This window comes from Oryctolagus cuniculus, chromosome 1 (assembly GCF_964237555.1).
Source record: "Oryctolagus cuniculus chromosome 1, mOryCun1.1, whole genome shotgun sequence".
NCBI classification, from domain to species: domain Eukaryota; kingdom Metazoa; phylum Chordata; class Mammalia; order Lagomorpha; family Leporidae; genus Oryctolagus; species Oryctolagus cuniculus.
In genome coordinates, this window is record NC_091432.1 from 148566531 (window position 1) to 148587882 (window position 21352).

The 21352-nt window shown below is 43.2% G+C and overlaps 1 protein-coding gene across 15 annotated transcripts in view; it reads left to right on the plus strand.

The window, feature by feature from the left end:
- TLE1 (TLE family member 1, transcriptional corepressor) overlaps positions 1 to 21352 on the plus strand; it is a 96495-nt gene that overhangs the window by 25382 nt on the left and 49761 nt on the right. For 9 of the 15 annotated variants that reach the window (XM_051846765.2, XM_051846781.2, XM_051846802.2 and 6 more), the window contains exons 5-6: positions 5516 to 5578; positions 6967 to 7041. In XM_051846765.2, the coding sequence (XP_051702725.1) occupies positions 5516 to 5578; positions 6967 to 7041 (138 nt within the window). Of the gene's footprint in view, positions 1 to 5515; positions 5579 to 6966; positions 7072 to 21352 lie in introns of all 15 variants that reach the window. The other 6 variants (XM_051846743.2, XM_051846752.2, XM_051846777.2 and 3 more) reach the window with 1 other exon arrangement.

Below are 21352 nucleotides of genomic sequence, written 5' to 3' on the forward strand. Positions count from 1 at the left end.
CTTGAATGTCCGTTTTTGTTGCCTTATGTGGTGTCAAAAATACATGCCCAGGTGAGGCGCGTACCAGCTATCTTCAGTTTGGGGCAGGAAAGTGATTTCTAGGTGGAAATGTAGTCATCACAGTTGTTTCATGGGCATTGTTTATCCTTGGGAAGAGATAGGAGGCTGTCTGAAAAGGTTACCGGGCTCTCTTAGTATTGGCTTTGAAGCAGGGTCAAATGTGCTGGTTAACCCTGCTAGCAGACTGTGATCAGGAATAGATGCATGAGTGAGAAACATTACTGCTTGTTAATTTGTGCTAAAATAAGAATCTTATCAGAATCCCTGGTGTTGAAGCCAGAGATAATGCTAAGTGTTTTCACGCTGCTGCCATCAGTGTTTTCAGGGCTGGGGAAGGCATTCTGAAGGCCCTGGGGGAGTGGTACTGATGTACTCTCAGGTCAGCTCTGTCCCTTGCTCTGCCAATGCCTTCGGCTCTCTCCTTTAGGCTGAGCAAGTGGAAGAGGTGGGGCAGTCAGAAAATTTCCGTTCCTTGCCCAGAGTAAACCAACTTGTAGGTAGAAGAGATGAGACTTGACTTTAGGTCTTTTGGCTTAAAAATCAAGTTTGTCACTTGTCAGGATAGTTGGAGATTTACAGTGTTTAATCCTGGCAGAGGGAGGAGAAGCTTAGATAAGAGCTTCCCCTGTTGTGCTTATTTATAAGCGTGTCTTCTCCAGATCATTTATTTAGAATTTTGGGGGCATGTGGCATGGTTTTTGATCTCTTTGATCTTTTTCTTTCCTTTGTTTCATTCTTACCTAGACTAGTACAACTTACAGTGTCTTTGCTTTAATGTATACTTTAGTTTTTGATAGCTTTAATATTTTCTTTAAAGATTTATTTATTTATTTGAAAGTCAGAGTTAGCGAGGAGAGGCAGAGAGAGAGAGGTCTTCCATCCGATGGTTCACTCCCCAGTTGGCCACAACGGCTGGAGCTGCACCTATCTTAAGCTAGGAGCCAGGAGCTTTCTCCGGGTCTCCCATGCAGGTGCAGGAGCCCAAAGACTTGGGCCATCTTCCACTGCTTTCCCAAGCCATAGCAGAGAGCTGATTGGAAGTAGAGCAGCCAGGTCTTGAACCAGTGCCCATATGGGATGCCAGTGCTTCAGGTTGGTGCATTAACCTGCTGTGCCACAGCACTGGCACTGATAGCTTTAATATTTTTTTTAAAGATTTATTTATTTATTTGAAAGTCAGAGTTACACAGAGAGAGGAGAGCAGAAAGAGAGAGAGAGGTCTTCCATCTGATGGTTCACTCCTCAGATAGCCGCAGTGGCCAGAGCTGTGCTGATCCAAAGCCAGGAGCCAGGAGCTTCTTCTGGGTCTCCCACGTGGATGCAGGGGCCCAAGGACTTGGGCTATCTTCTACTGCTTTCCCAGGCCATAGCAGAGAACTGGACAGGAAGTGGAGCAGCCAGGTCTCGAACCGGCACCCATATGAGATGCTGCCTCTTCAGGCCAGGGTGTTAACCCACTGCACCACAGTGCCAGCCCCGATAGCTTTATTATTAAAAGTTTATAGTACAAGTTCATTGCATTCAGACTTGTTTTTTTGTATGTTTATTTTTTTAAGTTTTATTTATTTATTTGAGAGGTAGAGTTATAGAGTTGCAGACAGTGAGAGGGAGAGACATAGAGAAAGGTCTTCCATCCTCCAGTTCACTCCCCAAATGGCCACAATGGCTGGAGATGGGTGGATACGAAGCCAGGAGCCAGGAACTTCTTCTAGGTCTCTCATGCGGGTGCAGGGGCCCAAGAACTTGGGCCATCTTCTGCTGTTTTCCCAGGCAATAGCAGAAAGCTGGATCAGAAGCGGAGCAGGGGGCCAGCGCTATGGCACCAGTTCGAGTCCCAGCTGTCCACTCCTGATCCAGCTCTCTGCAGTGGTTTAGGAAAGCAGTAATACATGGCTCAACTCCTTGGGCCCCTGCACCAGCGTGGGAGACCTGAAGGAGGCTCCTGGCTTTGGATTGGTTCAGCTCTGGCTGTTGCAGCCATCTGGGAGTGAACCAGCAGATGGAAGACTTCTCTCTCTGTGTCTCTGCTTCTGCCTCTCTGTAACTCTGCCTTCCAAATAAATAAATAAATATTTTAAGAAAAAAAAGAGAAGAGCAGCCGGGACTAGAACCAGTGCCTATGTGAGATGCCAATACTACCGGCAGAGGATTAACCTACTGTACCATAGTGGCAGCCCCCAGAGTGGGTCTTTTTTTTTTTTTAAGATTTTATTTATTTTATTTGAGAGGTAGAGTTATAGACATTCAGAGGGAGATACAGTTCTTCCTTCCATTGGTTCACTCTGCAAATGGCTGCAACGGCCGGAACTGCGCCAATTCCGAAACCAGGAGCCAGGCGCCAGGCACTTCTTCCTGGTCTCCCACGTGGGTGCAGGGGCCCAAGGACTTGGGCCATCTTCTACTGCTCTCCAGACTGGGTCTTTTTTAAAAGTAAATTTTGTTTTAATAACTTTCATTTGAAAGGCAGAAAGAAACAGAGTGCAAGCATATGTGTTCCTATGTAGTAGTTCACTCTTCTGATGCCTACAACAGCCTGGTCTCCAGTCTGCCTTGGGGTGGCAGGTACCCAACCAGTTGACCATCACATGCTGCCTCCCAGAAGCTGGACTTAGAAGTGCAACTGGGGCTTGAAGCTAGGCATCTCCAGTATGTGTTGTGGGTGTCCCAAGCAGCATCTTAACTATTAGGCCTAACATTTGCTCCCAGACTGGGCCTTAAATCTCCTCTGACCATGTTCAATTTTATCTTGAAACCATTCTGTGTAATAACACACAATTAAACAATTATTATTAATTCAAGAAGACAGAATCTTAAACCAAAATTAATTCCAGCTATACCAAGTAATTATAAAAGGCACAGCCATAGCAGCACTAGAAGAAAAAACAAGACTAGACTTTATAATTGTGATGTGTTCTATTCCTTATCCAGCGGCCAGGAGCATAGGAAGAAAATTCTTTAGTTTGACCACTTAAAAATTAAGGTTCCATGCAACTACAAAAAAATCCATATGAAGCAAGGTTGAAAGATTGGTATCAAGCTGTGCTGGCTTGGCAAAGGGTTAACATTTGCCTATGTAAAGCTGCACTATAAACAGACAGTGACTCCATACCAGTAGAAAAGTGAAGGAAGGAAAAATAGAGTGGACCAATAAATATGTGAAAAGATGTTTAACTTCAGGAAGAATCCAAGTAATGCAAATAAGAAGGAAGTCATTTTCTAATCTATTAGATGGGTAAAGATTTTTAAAAGGTCAGCGAAACCCAATATTGACACTGAGTGGGAGAGCGAGCACTCTGATGGACGGGGAGTGTGTGAGTTGGTACAGTTTCTCAGCTGGGAAGTTCAGCAGCATGCAATACAGTATGCATACACTTTGACCCAGTGGTTTCACATCTAGAGTTTCTTTTAGAGATCTATGTGGAAGGTTATTTAGCGCAGAGTTTATAACTGTGAAAAATATAAATGAATATGATAAAACATAAGTATCCACATAGATAAAACATAAATATCCACTGGTGTCAGGTGTGCTTAAACACTGTTAGGCTTAAATAGTGGGACATGCCTATGATGTACTTAGTCCTGTCTGTATTTATTGGCTGACAGTGAGTGGAAAGCAGATTACAGAACGGCAGTGTCTATAGTGGAGGCTCCCTACTATTACAGGGCTTCTGTGCCTGTGAAAGCTGGGAGTCACCAGAATGCATTCATGCTTATCACTGGGCGTGGACTTAGAGTAATTCGAACTTCTTAAGAAGTATTCATCTATATCCATCTGTGTGTATGGTCGTTTTTAAGATCGGGAAACCTTACATGTGAATTTTGCACATGGGGAAGTTCCCCAGTGTTATTGCAATATTGTTATCAAGGGTGGGGCCAAATGCCTGTCTAGGAGCCCCTGAAGGGCATCCCTGCCCCTTCATGTGAGCCCCGTGCGTGGTGCAGGATCCTGTTGGGAAGGAAAGTGAAACCTGCCCCTGCTTTCTAGGAGAGCTGTGACCTTGACTTAGCTTCAGTGGGTGGTCATGGTCAGATGAACTGGGAGGGGCTGACTCAGTTCTGCCTGATAGATCTGCACCTGGTACAGCTGCACCCTTTTTGCATGTCTGTTTGCCCCACTGGCTAAAGCAAAGTCATGGGTTTGCTTTCTACACCAGTCGTTTCCTCTTCTAGTACTTTTCTTCCATGGCATGGTCTGTAACCCTATCTTTGTGGTCAGGGAGGGTTGAGTTGGCCTAAATCCAACCCCATAAAACCAAAGAGCTTACTTCTCAAGTTAACTGGAATCATCTTGGAGGACAAAAGACGGCTCTTTTGTTTTTTGTACTGGATTATAAAGGTCCTAGGGTTTCTGCTTTATCTTACTTACTCCATTCTTTCTCAAGGGCATGGACTGTGAGCTTTATAGTTTTCTTCTCGTGATCCTTTTCATTGCCTAATTCAGTAATAGATAAAGGCTGTTTTTAGTGAGCATTGACAGAAAATGATGAAATAAATAAGGTCAGTGCTGGGTCTCTCTACAGATGACTTTTTTTTTTTTTTTTTTTTTTTTTTTTTTAAAGAGCACCGGTTCTGAAGAGTTAGAAGAAGCAGAGGTGCTTTGCATTGTGTAGGGTGTTGGAAGTGGTATAAGTGGATTACTTCCCTAGGGTGCAAGCAGAGTACCTGTGTTCCCTCCCCTGCCAGTTAGTGTGTGGTGACAGAGACTGCCCTGGATGCAGAGCAGAGCAGGAACTTCCTGTGCTGCACTCAGGACACACTGCCCGCTGAGCTGAAACTCTGGTCCTTCGTGAGGTTTCTTCTGCTGACTGTGGCGAAATTTTCTAGATACCCAAGATATTGTGACCCGACTGTCACTCTAGACCTGTTCTGCTGTTAGTAATGTTGTCTTGGTCTGTTTGACTTTTTGAGACTTCTTGAGGTCTGCCAACATTAAAGTCCTGTTTCAGTTGTGCAAGCACTGGAACAAGGGGGAAGGAAAGAGTTCTCTCAGCTCAGACTGCATTTTTGCAAACTAGGGCCATTGCACAGCATTGTTGCACAGCGTTGTGGCACCAATGGCTTTTGTTGTCAGTTTGGATAAACTTCGTGTAACTACGTAAATGTGTCAGGGTATACTATGCCATCGTCAGAAAAGTTTACACTAAGAAGCTTGAGCAGTCTCCAGATTCAATGATAGTAGTTTTAAACCACGTAGATTTTCCAGTGCAGTTAAACTACTCATTATCCTTTATTAAATGACCAATAAAGCATGCAGTTGTATACTACTTACTTTTGTAAGTTGGGTTAATATGTACTATTTATCTGAAGATACATATTAGTAACAGCCTGGGGAAGCCATTTTATGCCTTCCACGGTGAAGAAGAGGAAGACTTAAATGTTAAAAAGAGTATGACGTTTCACCTTTCTGCACCGACTGTGACATTTTCTAAACATTTGTATGGCTTTGTCTTTATAGACTGAAATCGCCAAGAGATTGAATACGATTTGTGCACAAGTCATCCCATTTCTGTCTCAGGAAGTAAGTAAAACCATTCAGCTGTTAAAGTGCAATTATGTTGCTTCTCTGTTTGCAAATTAGCTAGTTTTAAGATGTTAATTTTATCACAGGGAACAAGTGTGAAGAACATCTGCTACAGCTGAAGTGTGTAAACCCCCTGCCAGTCTCTCTAGCACATCCTAGGGCACATTGTAGAAGTGGTGACAATAGCTCAACCCCAGATTAATTGTTTTCTATGGAAAACTGCAAAATGACTATCAAACATAGAGCTATCGTTTTTTTTTTGGGTAGTTTACACTTGATAGCTTCCGACAATTCAGGTGTCCTTGATAGATTTTTAAGTAGAGAGCTTTTCTTTGACTGACTTACAAATGGGTCTGTCAGGGCTGACTTGACCATGGTAGCAGCTGTTTTATTTATACTTGCATATCGAGTCCGTTCACTTAATGCTGTCCGTGAAAGGAGTGGATGATAATAGTCAAAAGGATAAAACAAGTAATCACATTACGTTAATGAAGTGAGTCATATACATATATTTACTGTTTCATTTCAGTACAAAGTCAGATGGGTTTAACCTTAGTATTTAGAGAGGCTAAACTCTTCACGCGAGATGACTCTAGGCCCTTCCCATTTAGTTTTGGTTTGGAAAGTTTACCTTCCTTCTGGATCCAAGCTAAGGAAAGCTGTCACATGTTTTAAGTGTATCCAGAATGAATGTGTCTTGAGGCAGTGACAAGCTTATTGGACTGGGAGTCATGACACTTGGGTCTGTGCTAGTTGGGATCCTCTGATCCATGCTTCATAGCTGCCGTCCCTGCCATAGGAGGAGCAGCCTCGCCCAGCACAGCATGTGTCTGACATGAGTTTAGATCTGAGGCCCTTCTGGTGTCGAGCTGTCTGTCGGGCCCTCCCTCAGTGCTCCCTCATGCCTTCCAAAGCAAACTGGCTCCAGTTTTATGTTTTGGTGGAGGTGGGAGGTACACAGGGTGAATTTCCATTCCATGTCCTGGGGGTCAGGTCCAACACTGAAAGTAAGAAGAATTCCCAGAGTTTCCAAAAATTCCTGATGGGTGGAGATTTGCTGATCAGGGATGCTGTAAACTTCATCTCCTGTGTTTGGGGTGAGCATCCAAGTCCTGTTCTCTTAATTTACTCAGGCCTGTGGTTTCCATTCTCTGTCCTTTGTGGAATTTTACCAATCCGACCCAAAAATTACCACCAGAAATTGAATGGTGACTCTAGAAATAAGGGAAAACATAGTTCTCAGTTTTTCTTTTCCTGTATGTGTGGTTGGGAAACTATGGATTGAAACCCTTACCTGCCTTGCATGCAGCATTTGTCTTTTGCTGTTAGAATGTACGGGGGGAGTTTCTGTCTATTGCTAACACCTCTTCTTCTTGTTTTCAAAGCATCAACAACAGGTGGCTCAGGCTGTCGAACGTGCCAAACAGGTGACCATGGCAGAGTTGAATGCCATCATCGGGGTACGTGGCCTACCAGGTCTACCTCCTACAGTGTGTATAACCAGCTTTCATTTCTTATTAATTGGATGACTTAATATGTATATAGTTTTGTGTAGCTTGTTGTTGACCTATTTGATAAGGGTGGGAGGAAGCGGGTTTGAGGCATGCTGAGGGACTTGGGGAAGTGGTCTTAGCAAAGGCAGATGATGACAGGAAGCACACTTTAGGAAGGAAAGAAAAATAAATCTACTTTAAAGTGGGAAAATATGTAGCTTATCTTGAGACACACAAAGCCCTGTTGCTCTATTAGTCAAGTAAAAGCTGTAGCTTGGAGTTTTAGATACTTCCCTTGCTTGTGTGTTAGAACGTTCGATCACAGTAGGTCAACGCAGGTCTCCAAGCTATCATTTCATGTAGTTTGCTTTGCTTTTGCCTTTTGCTTTCTAGGGTATTCGAACCTATATAAAACTGTTTGCTCTTTCTCTTTCTTGTGCTTCTTTCATGAATTTTTAAGAGGCACGCCAGTGAAAAGAGCGCTCCCTTGCTGGGGAAGAAGTGTTAATTGTCTGGCCCTGGTGCTCTCTAGCCTTGCACCAGGTTTCTCTCTCCCCTGTTTAGTGAGTGCTTCTTGCTGGCAACTGGCTGTCAATCACAAGTCATTTGCTGTGCATTAATGAACCCAGTGAACCGTGTGTTCCCTCCCCTGCCCGAGTTCATTCCCCCACCCACTGCAGGACTCAGGACGGTTCTCATGTGCCCTGCCCCTTCCAGACTAAACGAACGAAGTAGCTGCAACAAGGGACTGTCCTTTCTGATTTTATTCATATGTGAGTGCCTTGAGCGGATTCAAATCACTCATTTATCAATTTATGTTAATTGCTTGTGAGAAGATGCCCTGCTGGTCTTTATAGTTCCCTCAGACACTTTGTAATGATAATTAGACATGCTGCTGTACGGATTAAGAGTGCCATAGTCCAATGACGGCCACAGACAATGGAACCAGTTAATCCATCAGGGCTTAAAATTACATCCCAACTGGAGATGGAGAAAAAACATAAGAGCCAAGGAGGATTAAAGAATGAGCCTCAGCTTGAAAACTCTCCTTTCATCAGTTTCTCAATTGCGGATCTGCAGTTGGGTTGCCTGTGGTAAGCTATTGGCAGTCAATTAGGTGAAATAAACTGGGAGGGTGACCTTCATTTCCTTTTAATAGCTTTTTCCTCCCTGAAATGGGGAGCTTCAGTGGATTTTCAGCTTAAATTTTATTCAAGCTGCTTTATTACACTTGACAGCTTAGCTCTGCATAAACAGTTCTCCCGCCCCTCCCCCCACCCAGGTCCAGCCTCTGCCTTTCCACCCCTTCAGTGTCACATTTTTGACTGTTACTTAGTGGGCTCACTAATCACATTCAACAAAAAACACAATTACATCTGCATTTGTCTGCTGTCGTCTGTACCCCTTTCTCGTGTAATGAATTGCTTTATTTCTGCGATCACATCAAATATTCCCCGGTACTTTCGCGTGTAACGTGTTTGATTAGCGAAGACTAATAACGAATTGTACTTGTCGTTGAAGCACGGAATTTTTTTAGCCCAGATGAATAAGGGTGGAAAAGCCTGTTTTGATAAAAGGAAAACGTATGCAAAGCAGTTCTCCAGTACCCAGTTAAACTTTGTGGAACATGTTTGTTTTCTGATGGGCTCTAGATTTTTGCATATAATTTCTTGGTAGTAAAACTCAATTATGTTTAAAGGGTCAAAGGCACTGTGTCCACCCTCTGGTGACTGTTCTCCTTTGGACTTAGACTATGTCAAGGAGAAGAAAATTGTATTAACCAGACCTTTATTGCTGATACCCTTTTGAGGCTGAATTGGAAAATTTTAAAAAGCAAGTTGTTTTAGAAGGGAAGATGAATCACTGATTTTCTGAATGAGTTTAGTTCAGAAAAATGTTGTTGAGATTTTAAAGGCTGATTACACACCGATGGCGTAGCAACAATAACCCAAATCGGTGAATCGGGTGTGACAAAGGACGTAGGCCCGTTGGATGTCTTCAGCGTCCTGACATGTGTGTTTTTTTTTTTTTTTACATTGTAATTTTGGGATCAGCATATTAATTTATGTCAGCAGGTTCTTTGAAAGTTTTTGGTGATCGATAATTATCCCCCACCATAAGTTGCATGCTATGGCATATGCTTGATTTTTGCTTGAAAGGAGTTGTGTGTGTCCTGGAAAATTGAAGTAGCATAAAATTGGGTTGACAATTCAGTGGACCTTTGCACCCCTTCATTGAACATGCAGTGTGTCAACCTGTCTCCCCAGAGGGGAGGAGGTACTGGGAGACTGTCTGTTCCTACAAGCAGCAGCTGCGCGCAGAGTAAATGCGGCCTGGTTTGATAGCAGCTGTCAGTATTGTTCAGGGACCGACTTAGGGTGAAGAACAATGGGAGAGGCCATGCTCTTAGTCTGCATTGACTTTCAGGCTAAGAAAAGAAATAGTAATTTAACGGTTTAGACATCTATTACAAGTGTGAAAGATCATGAAAGAGTACCCTTTAAAATGCAAATGAGCCGAAACATTCTCATTCCCTTTAAGGTACAATCAAGGGGCTTATTGCTTGCTTGACAGGGCTAAAGATATTTCTCTTTAGCAAAACCTTCAATCCTCTCAAGGGCACCAAGCATCTAGGTAAGCTCTACCTGTGCCCTAGGCCTGTGGGTGCTCTTGGAGGAGGAAGAGAAAGGTTCTGCTTTCTCCCATCCTTCAGTGAATGTAGAAATCTTAGTTCTTCTGACAGAAAATACTGAACTTCAATGCTTTTCTGCCTTGGCACTTGCCTGCAACTGACATAGACTACTGGTGTTTAAGGAAGATAAGCTTCTGAGATACCTGATATTTGGAGAAATTATTGTGATATTTTTATTGGATTTTTTTAAATAGCTATAAGTAGCAAATTTGATGACCAGTAGAATAATGACTTCAACACTACTTATTGAATTTTGTTTCTCTCAGACTTTTGCTAGAAAGCCTGTGCTGTTGTAACAAGAATGGGGTAATTAATGAGGCAGAAATGGGTAGGCACAGTGTTTATTTGGTTTGACACACAGCTCACTCACTTGTTAGGAAACAAGTTGCATCGTGGGAAGGGAATGGACTCACTTTTCACCTTGAGTTTTTTTATCAGCATTGTCTTCATACCATACAAGCAGCATTCCTCAAACAGTTTTTAAAATTTGGAGTTTTGTTCAGAATGATCAAACTGAAATTGGTTAGTAATAGCTATAATACCCTTTTTTTTTTTTTTTTTTTTTTTTGGTGGGGCTGGAGTGAGATGGCTGTTCAGAGGCAGGGAATTTGACCACAAGATTCTTCAAGACTGTTTTCCAGTTTATTATTTGAGGAGTTTGAACCTAAACTCTCCATCCTGCCCTGACTAAAGAACTGATTTTAGTTAGGATTGGGACTCCAAATAATTCTTTTAATTAGGTTTACACCACAAATAATTAACACTGATCTCTATTAAAATAGAGATGGATACATATCTGTACATACCTATGCATTAGCTTCTTTTTTTTCAGTTTATAAATTTAAATGCCCAGTTCGATCAATCTTGCCACCTCTGTACATCCAGTAACCCCCCAACTTCATAGGTGCAGTTGGTTCCCATTACCCCGGCAAAGTCCTGATTCTGCTTCTCAGCCAATTTTCCTCCTATCCCCTGAAGAAAGGTGGTTGTTCTTTGCATGAAAGTAAAAAAAAGTAGACAAATATAATTTTCTTTTCTTTTTTACGTTGCTTAGTTTTGTATTCCATTTCTAACCACCTGTTACCCAACTAAATGGGGTTTGTGGTCATCTGTATAAGAGCATCTGCATTGTGTTACCTTGGACAAAGCATGGGCAGGGATCAGATGGACTTGGCCAGGACGCCTGGCTGCCATTTGCTAGCTTTGTGATCTTGCACAGTCGGTTAGCGTGTTTGATTAGTATCCCCATCTGTAGATGGGTAATACCACTGACTTGAAGGCTTTTGTGTGGTTGACCATGGCCAGCAGCCTTCACTCAGCACGTGGTCCCAATTCCCTGAGCTGCAGTTTTGTCTATCTGGTTCCTCCAAGTGCCTATAACAGGTCTGTGGGTCCATTTGGCCAAGCCCTTGCAGGGCTAGTTGCCCTGAGCAGGGGTCACTTCTCTTTTGCCTTTCCTAATGGTTACAGGTATGTGGATGCTGAAGATCAGACTCAACCAGATGCCCTGTTCCTGCCATGAGTTGTCAGATGTGAATGACTTAATAAGGACATGGTAGTGAAAAAGCACTGCCATTTAGCTTTTGATGAAATTAAAATGTTTAGAACCAAAAGGAAAAAGTGAGGTTTGGGGAGTAGGTGAAGAGGGGAGATTGAAAATGTCCTCACTGGCTTTCTTACTCATCACAAAGAAGACAGGGACAGTGACTTTGCTGACACTGTGAGGAGTCAGAGAGATCGTTGTGAGAGAGTTGGAAGAGATGGCCTGATAACTCATGGGATTGCTTTCCCATTCACAAAATGACTTTTTTTTTTTTTTAAGATTTATTTTATTTATTTGAAAGGTAAGAGTTACAGAAAGAGGTAGAGACAGAGAGAGAGGTCTTCCATCTGCTGGTTCACTCCCCAAATGGCCACGACAGCAGGAGCTGAGCCAATCCGGAGCCAAGAGCTTCCTTTGGGTCTCCCATGTGTGTATGGGGGCCAAGGACTTGGGCCATCCTCCTGCTTTCCCAGGCAAATCAGCAAGGAGCTGGATTAGAAGTGGAGCAGCTGGGACTCAAACTGGTGTCCATATGGGATGCTTGCACTGCAGGCCGGGGCTTTAACCCACTGTGCCAGAACGCCAGCACCAAAGTGTCAGGTTTTGACAGTGGATCTAAGAAAAGTTGACAGTTTTCTATAGCAAAGCTTGGGAAATTTCGGAAACTCAAGAAATTTTGGAGTTAATCTGGCAACTTGGTTTTGCTTTTTCACCCATTTGGTTTTAGTCTTGACTTATTTTCCATGAATGTGACTTCTGTGAAGGTGTATGGGGCCCCAGTATAGAATCTGGTTATTGGTCAGTTTTGTGTATTCATCTCCACAAAAATTTGTAATTCTCTATATTTTGAGATAACTTAGTGAAAATAAAAACTCTAGGGTATTTTCTGAAGTCTTTGTGTAGGGAGTGGTTTTGAATGCAACCCCCCCCCCACCATGTGTCTGCAGAAGGAGCCTTTCTGTCCCTGAGAGATTGAGTTGTAGACCTAAAGGGCTCTTCAGTGTTACATGAGATGATTGGTTTAAGGATTAGCAAAACGTGGGATTATTTTTCTCCTTTGGCTATAGCTGTCAGCTATCTATGGGATTGTAGTGTGTGAAGTTTAAGAGGATGAGGTTAGCCTCTTACTCTTATGAGTATGCAGTTAATCCCTGGAAAGCCCATCAGTAACCCAGCTGTAAGTTTCTTTATAAAACAAATTCACCCTAGCAGAATAATGCATATCCTGCTACTGAAAGGGGAAGACTAAATAGCTACAACAAACATGTGTCTTCCGGCTCTCCCAACTTAATGTTTAGTGACGTGCCCTCCACTTCAGTTCCAGTAGCTGAGCCCTTTTATTGAATTTCCAGAGGAAGGCACAACATTGCAAGGAAGCCTTTGATGCATTTCACTCTTCCTTTGGTGTCTTTAGTGTTTCTTTTTTTTTTTTTAACTGAAAAGTACAAGTAGGTGTGTCTGACAAATGCAGGCGTTGCCTTCAGTGTCTAGATTCTTCCTGTATAGCCATTGTGCTTTTAGTTATTAGAAAAGTGTTACTGACTTCTTGATTTCCCTACATATTTTCATAGGATTTTCACTTGATAGCTCAGCACAAGCATTATTTATTTTCCTTTTTATTTTGGAGGGAGGGAAAGACTTCAGAGTAGATAGAGTACCTCGTTTTAGGAGTTAACGTCTATATGCATCTTTGTTTTAGTTTTCCTTTAGATGTACTTGATATAGTACATCCTTTCAGCTCACCACCCTTTTAAAGAAAATAATCCAATGGTCTTGAGTATACTCAAAAAGTAGTGCACTCATCAGTACTCTCTAAATCTGGAACATTTTTCTCCCCCAAAACAAACTTCACAATCAGTACCATTCGCTCCTCATGCCCCAAACACAGTGTGCGTTCCATTTTTATGGATGTGCCTGTTCTGCGCTTTGTTATGGAGTCAGAATACATACCTAACATTATGTTCTCAGCGTTGATGCTTGTAGGGTGCACCAGCACTCAGTCCTGTTAGTTGATGAATACTACTCCATTGCATGAATGTACCACATTTGTTTATCCCGTTGTAAGTTGGTGGACACTGAATCGTTTCTGCTTGGCTGTGGTGAATAATGCTGCGTCCCTGTGGATTTGTTTTATTTTCTGTTGGATCTATACCTACCTGGGAGTGGAATTGCTACGTCATAGAGTAAGCTTATATTTAACTTGCTTTTCAGCATTTTTAAAAATTATGTTCATTTTACTTGAAAGAGAAAGAGAAGCACACTGGTGGAAAGATCTTTCATCTGCCAGTTCACTCTCCCACCTCCCCACCAAATACTTGCAACATCTAGGACTGGGCCAGGCTGAAGCCAAGAGCCTTAGACCCCAATTTGGGTCTCACAGAAGGGTGACAGGGACTAAAGTGTTTAACCCATCATCTGCTGTCCCCCAGGTAGTACATCAGCAGGCAGCCAGAGCTGGCAGTAAAGCTGGGACTCCTACCAATTAGGGGATGTAGGTGTTCCAAACAGCATCTTAGCTGGCTGCACCAAACACCCACCCCTTATTTAACTTCTTTGAGCAACTGCCAGACTATTTCCCAGAGTGGCTATGCCCTCTTGTATTCCCAGAGCAGTGTATGGGAATTCCAGGTTCTCCATATCCCATCGTTTTGATTCTTGCCATCCTAGTGGATGTGAAGTGGTAATACGCATTTCCCTGGTGGCTAATGACATTGAATATCTTTTCATCTAAAACCTGTGTAGTTTTTGAAGTGCACCTACTTCATCATGGCTTTTAAAAGCTCACTCTTTCAGACCTTGAAGTCCTGCGTCTCTGAGCTGTCTAACAGCCTGGTAGGAGGAGCAAGGCTGTGATTGTACAGGATGGATTGGCTCTGTGAGCTGGCTGAATGAGGAAAGATGAGTTCCAACCCTTTTCAGAAATGTAGGTTCTTTGTCTTGGTGCCTGGCTGTGTGCTGTCAGATTTGCTTCCCTGTCATTTTCTCTTGTTTTCTCAGCTTTGTTGGAGGACTATTGACAAAGAAATTATATGTATTTAAGGTATCCACACTGATGCTTTGGTATGTGTACATTGTGGAATGATGACTGTGATCAAGCTGATTAACATCGCCTTGCAGTCACGGTGTGTGTGTGTGTGTGTGTGTGTGTGTTAAGAACACTTAGGATCTACACTCAGCAAATTTCAAGGATATAACACAGTATTGTTAACTATGGTCACTGTGCTGTACACCACCTCTCCAGAACTTAATAATCTTGCTTAACTGGACCTTTATGCCCTTTCATCAACATCTCCCAGTGTTGCCAAACCCCCAGCCTCTGTGCTTCCAGTATTGTAGTCGTGGCTTCTCTGAGTTTGTTAGGTCCCACATGTGAGTGAGATCATGGTATTTATCTTCCTGAATCTGGCTTATTTCAGGTTGCATGGTGTCCTCCACATTCATCTGTGTCACAGTGGCAGAGTTTTCTTTTTTTTTTTTTCTGACAGGCAGAGTGGACAGTGAGAGAGACAGAGAGAAAGGTCTTCCTTTTCCGTTGGTTCACTCTCCAATGGCCGCCTGCAGCCGGTGCGCTGCGGCCAGCGCACTGCGCTGATCCGAAGCCAGGAGCCAGGTGCTTCTCCTGGTCTCCCATGGGGTGCAGGGCCCAAGGACTCGGGCCATCCTCCACTGCCTTCCTGGGCCACAGCAGAGAGCCGGACTGGAAGAGGGGCAACCAGGACAGAATCCGGCGCCCCAGCCGGGACTAGAACCTGGTGTGCTGGTGCCGCAGGCGGAGGATTAGCCTATTGAGCCGCAGCGCCGGCCCAGAGTGTTCTTTTTAAATGCTGAATAATATTCCATTCCATATATAGACCACATGGATTTCTCATATTACTCATTCATCTGTTATCAGATACTTGTATTTCCCTATCTTGACTGTTGTGGAGTGGGATTTCTAGGTCATTTAGTTCTGTGTTTTTTTTTTTTTGTTTTTTTTTTTTAATTTTTTGGAGAAATCTACATTTCTCAAATAAAATATAGCCATGTCCACCATGGCTATATTACCTCATATTCCCAGCAACAATATACGAAGGTTCCTTTCTCTGCATTCTGTTGCCAACACCCGGTGTGAGGTGCTACCTCATTGTAGTTTTGATGTGCGTTTCTCAGATAATTAGTGAAAGTGAGCATTTTTCTATACACTTGCTGCCCATTTTGTCTGTCTTCTTTGGAAAACATCTGTTTAGGTCCTTTGTTCTTTACTTCATTAGACTTTTATTATTTGATACTGAATTGCTTGAATTTCTTATATAGTTTGAATGTGAAACCCTTATCACGTATGGTTTACAGATCTTTTCTCCTATTTGTTAGGTTGCTCGTGTGTCATATTCTGGGTGCTGTATTTATTTTTTCTTATTGTCATCAAGTACCTATTTGTCACCCTTGCCCCTCTTCACGTGAGAGGCCATTCACATAATGGGAAGTTTTCAGATAACACCTGTAGTAGTGTCCTTGACGTTTCTGCTGCTTTTCCCAGTTGTTTATGTAGCACACCAGTTTTCTTCTGCAAGCTCCCAAGATAAGAACTGAGTGTTTTAAAGAACTGGCAAAGCAAAGAAATAAAAGAAAAGTGACTTGAAGAGAATTGTTAACAAATGCTAGTTGGCAGGTTTTTGTCCCCCTTTACAAGAGTTTACATACCAAGTGCTGTTAATGCTACTTACTGTCACTCTTAGCATTGGAGATGCATCTGGAGCCACGGTTTTAGTTCTGGTAGTGTTAAGTTGGTGATTTTTGTAACATGGTTTTCCCTGGGATTATAAAATGGACTAAATTTCAAAATTTAAAGCAGATTCAGTGGTTGGTGGTATGGAGCTTAGTGACGAAAGAGTTGATGCCAGCCTTTATTTTCATTCTGGGTTCCCTTCCCAATCATAGGCAGCTCTTTTCATGATGAACCATGTGTTACACCTGTGTTTTAGAAACAAAACTGTAGAAATCACTGCACCATTACATTAAAATCCTGAATGTAAATAGCAAAGTCAGTTTCATTATAGTTCAGTAACATAATTGACTCACAGTGCACTAAGTAAAATTAATTAAAATTCTAAATGCATGGCTGTTTGACATGGATGAGGTTACTTTATTCCTTGTGGGTTTTCAGAATCATTAACTCGGGGTTTGGTGTTTGTTTTGCTTGTCGCACTCTCCGGCTGTTCTCATTGTTTCAGTCATAGCACTTTATCCTCAAGTGTAAAAACCTTTCTGTAGTTTCCTTTGAAACTTTGAGTACCAATGTGTAAAAGTTCCCGGTATAAAGCTCTTTCTTAGGTTGTTTATAAAATACAGGTCTCCCCTTGCCCCACCCCATCCTCCTCCTGCCCCGCCAGCTTCAGAAAGCAAATGTTTATTATCTGCGTTGTGACAGAAGACTCGGATGGTGAACCACAGTCTGGCCAGACACTTGCTGTACGAGAATGTGAATCGTAAGGGTTGGAATGAGATTGTAGCTTAGCTCTAGACTGGAGTTTCTTTATCACAGCTCTGTTGGACATTTGGGGCTCAGCAGTTCTCCATAGTGGAGAGCTGACTGTCCTGCGCTCTGTCTCTAGGGTGTTCAGCAGCATCCTTGTTCTCAGCCAGCTAGATGCCAATAGCACTCCACTTGCTTTTCTGCTCCGGGGGTAAAAAATGTAGGTGTCCCTGCACAGTGGTGGTTGTCCCTGGGATAGGGAGCTGGAGGTGGGTGTCAGATGCTGTGTTTGAGAACCACTAGTGTAGATTGATAGCCTGCAAAACCATCTGTATTACTAAAAACCACCATTGCTCACCAAAGACATCTTTTCCAATAGTTTTACAAACTGATCGACTTGTGCATTCTGTGCCGTATACATCTGAAAGTATTAACTTAAAAGTTTCATAATCATTATAAATTAATTTTCCTATCCTTGCTATCATGTTGAAAGTTACCTTGCAGTTTCCCAACTGCTAGGTGCAGGTTCTGGCCCATAGAGGACAGATGTTGTATAAATTCCTCCAATTGATAGAGCTGTTGGGGTTTTTGACTGTATAAAAATGCTGGTGTGGTTTTTGTCTTTTTTTTTTTTTTTTAAATCAAATTTCATTTTATTTGAAAGAAGTCTTTAGCTCACAGATTCACTCTTCAAATTCATGCAGAAGCCAGGGCTGGGCCAGGCTGAAGCCAGGAACTTGGAACTCCATCCAGGTCTCCCATGTGTATGGTGGCAGCCAAGTACTTTGGGCATCATCTTCTGCCTCCTAAGATGCACATTGGCGGGAAGTTGGTTTATAAGGATAGTAGCCATTACTTGAACCAAGGGATGCAGGCATCCTAAGAAGCAATTTAAGCTTCTGTGTCAAACTCCAAACTCCTGCCCCTAAAATATATGTGTTTGAAAGATTTGTTTATTTGAAAAACACAATGGCGGAGAGAGAGGGAGAGGGATCTTCCATCTGCTAGTTCATTCCCCAAATGACCCCAACAGCAGTGGTTGGGCCAGGCAGAGCTGGGACTCAAGTACTTGAGCCATCATCTGCGGCCTCCCAGGTGGATTAGCAGGGAGCTAGATTGGAAGCAGAGTAGCCAGGATTCCCACTGACACTCTTGATTTTGGGTGTGGGAGTCCCAGGCAGCAATTTAACCTGCTGCACCACAGCTCCCACCCCTAAATATATATTACTTAAGTTCATTCATGAGTATCCATTTGGTAAGGATGATGGGTGCCATATTGTCTGTGGCAAACCTAGTTGAGAGAAAATGTTCCAAGGAAAAGTGGGGCAACTGTGGAGTTAACTGTTTTTTAGATAGGGGACACTGCATTCTTTTAAATAAATATTTTATCTTAGAAATGACACTTGTTATTTTATAATGCTAAACAGCCACTTCTGAAAAAAGCCAGAGCCATCTGTGTTGAGGCTTGATTGTCTTTTATAAACTTTCTTGGGAGACAACTGGGAGCAAATGTGACGGTTATTTCTTTGAGGTAAGGACAGGCACTGAGAAATGGAGACGAGAGAGTTGGTACTTAGGAGACATAAACACTCCTGTTGCTGCAGTCAGGGAGGATGGTAAAAGTGAGCCTATCTATGGTAGCATCTCATTAGCCCGGCAGGGCAATGAATGCGAAGTTTTCAGTGAGGACTTCGCCCTCTTCTTTCCTCGTGCTTGGGAGCATGACTGGGACACTGGGGCTCCAGGAGAAAAGGCTGTTGTAGGAAGCACAAGGTGTGTAGTCCTGGCTCTGAGCGCCGTGCCAAACCTTTCAACTGTGAGCCGGTCTCCTCTGTGAAACGGAGCCATGATCCCTCCCCTTCCTGCAGTCCACGAGTTCTGAAGGTGAACAGCAAAGCCAGTTGAATGTGTGTGATCATAGTGTCCAGGAGCACTGCCCTGCAGGACCAGGAAGTAGACTCTGAGGGTGGCTCCATGTCCACATTTCCTGGTGCCACAGCATCTTTAACACTGGTGATCCATCTGATTGCTTTCTAGAACTCTTTCTAGAAAGTTGCACAAAGGTTTGCTTTTTTTTTTTTTTTTTTCCAATTTTAAATAAGTTTTCGAGATGGACAAGGATAGAAGAACCCAGTTACCTATAATAGTGGACTGTAAGCTGTTTCTTCTCCTTGGAGCTTGAAAAGCTAGAGCAGGGTAGGAGTGGGAGTTCCCTGTGGCCAGTTAGGCCATTGACTGCCCCCATTGATGGTTCTTAGCCTCACCGTTGGGTTTAACCACTTAGGTCTGCATCACAGCTGTGGTGAAGCCCATTATTATATAAGCCAGACCCTCTCCTAAATAGTACAGCAGATGCGCTTTTCAGTTCATCTTTGTAAAGCTGCGGTGCATTTTGGGCAGGGGAGGGGAAATTGCTATGTCTTTCTTGTGTACCAACTACTACTCAATTATGTGTGTGCTTTGACATGACATCCCACCTCTCCGTTGGTTTTCTGGTGGCTCCATTCTTGATTTTGGGAGGAGTGGGGAATGTAGGGAGGCATTTACAAGGTGGTATCTCCCACCCTGTAGTTAAATTCCTTCCCCTCTGCTTAGCCTCTCTCATCTTCTTTTAATCAGTGCCGAGCTTAATTACCCCGCTGCACTTGCTTGTGTATGCATCATTGAGTTTCCCCCCAGAAGCCGGACGTAGCTCTTACTCTCCAAGTAATGATAGTAATTGCTGGTGGGGCAGACCTGCTCCTCATCCTTCTCTGTGCACATTTCTTATGGCAGGTGTCTAGTTCCTAATTAAGTGCTAATGAGCAGGCCTAGTGGACCGTGATGCTGCTGCCAACTTCTTCAGTTTTATGTCTCACTGTCGCCTAGCTCTTAAAAGGTGACAGAGCAAGAATTAGTGTCTTTGGGATGACAGGAAGGTGATTCTGTGCATAAAGAAATTGTTGTAACGGTCTCAGGTGGTGAATGAGTAGTTTATAAATACTTTCCAAGAATTCGATTAATGCCACCAGCCCCACCCTCACTCACCCCTTTTTCCATTTTCCTCTAATTAGAGCCAGACTGTTTGGAAGGAATAGAAGTTTAAAAAGAAAGTTGGTCCTAAAGATTTTTTTTTTCAAGATGCTAGAAGTGGTTGAAACTTGATTATAAAATGTTTCCTTTTACTCTTGAGGGTGGGAAGCATGTCTGGGATTCAATTAAAAATCAGTGATCTGGGTGGAAATTTACTGAAGACCTGGCATGAAAATTTAATATATTTGGTACATCCTGGGGTGCAATAATTAAAAGAGTAATTGAGTCCCAGAGATGTGAGCACAAATCATTATGTTAAGAATTTTCTAACATTACACCTTAGAAATGGAACTTTAATTGTTTTTACTGTCACATCAAACATGAGGGTCTGATGTTGGAAACCTGAAATGGGGCCTGATTCGTGGAGTAGCCACTATTTCTTGGATAATGTATCATTGCATTCAACTACTTTGGAATGTAGCATTTGAAAACCACGATTCTGTTTCATGTGAACGCATTCATGCTTTCTGGAATGGGTTAAGTGACAGAGGCAACGTGGTGTAATGGCAAAGGCATTTAGAACAGGAACTTGGGATCATGTAGGTTGAAGTCCCACGCATCTGGGGACAGAGTGCTGAGGTTCTGACCCACTCTGGGCCTCACTGTTCTCATTCGTGTAAAAGAAGGGATGAGTTTGCCCTATGGGCTCAAGAGCAAGGAAGGACCAACAATGTGTGGCTCTGAGGGTTACCAAGCTCTACTCCCTGGGAACATCCCTCCTGGGGTGTACGGGAAACAGAGAGCAGCTGCCCTGATGGGGCTTCCCTGCCTTTACTGTGGTCTTCTCTGGCCTGGTGGGAGAACCCCAACAATTTCCTCAGTGCCTTTGAACCTTGGTTCTCTCAATATGGGAAGTGGGAGTACATAAGAATACATCAATATGTGCTCATGGTTCTGAGAAGGTTTCATGGAATCAGGACTCACAGGTCCCTGGGCAATGCCTAGCAGGGAGCTAGTGATAATATTTTGCTTTTGCTTCATCCCACTATTGTGTTCAGTTAGTGCAAAGGTATAGGGCTACCATTGTATCACCTGATAGCTGGTGACAGGGAGAGTGTAGTTACCAGGTTGTCGATGTGTGTCTTCTCCTCCCTGTCCCCTGGTAACCTCCGTGAAGTCCAGATGAGTCTTAAAACTGTGATACTTTAGATCCAGTGGCTGCCTGGACTTCAGCTCTGGAGGTATTGCGAACCCAGTCCTGTGGGCTGATTAACAGAGGCTGACTTTGCTTTAAGATAAAGAGCGCCGCTCTCGGGGGTTTGTTATGCCAGTGAGTGACAGTGCAGGGCCAAGGATTATAGTATGGGAAAGTGGGGGTGGGGGGAGGTACCTGAGGAGGTGAAAGCTTTTGGTGAACTGGAAGCACTAATCACATTTTTCCCCTTTCCTCCCTCCGTCTCTGCCCCCACTCCTTTCGTGTGTGTGTGTGTGTGTGTGTGTGCACGTGCCTCCACCCTCATGCTGCCGTCCCTCTATCCTTACATCTCCTTTTCCCCAATGCTGTTCCCACCACCCTTTC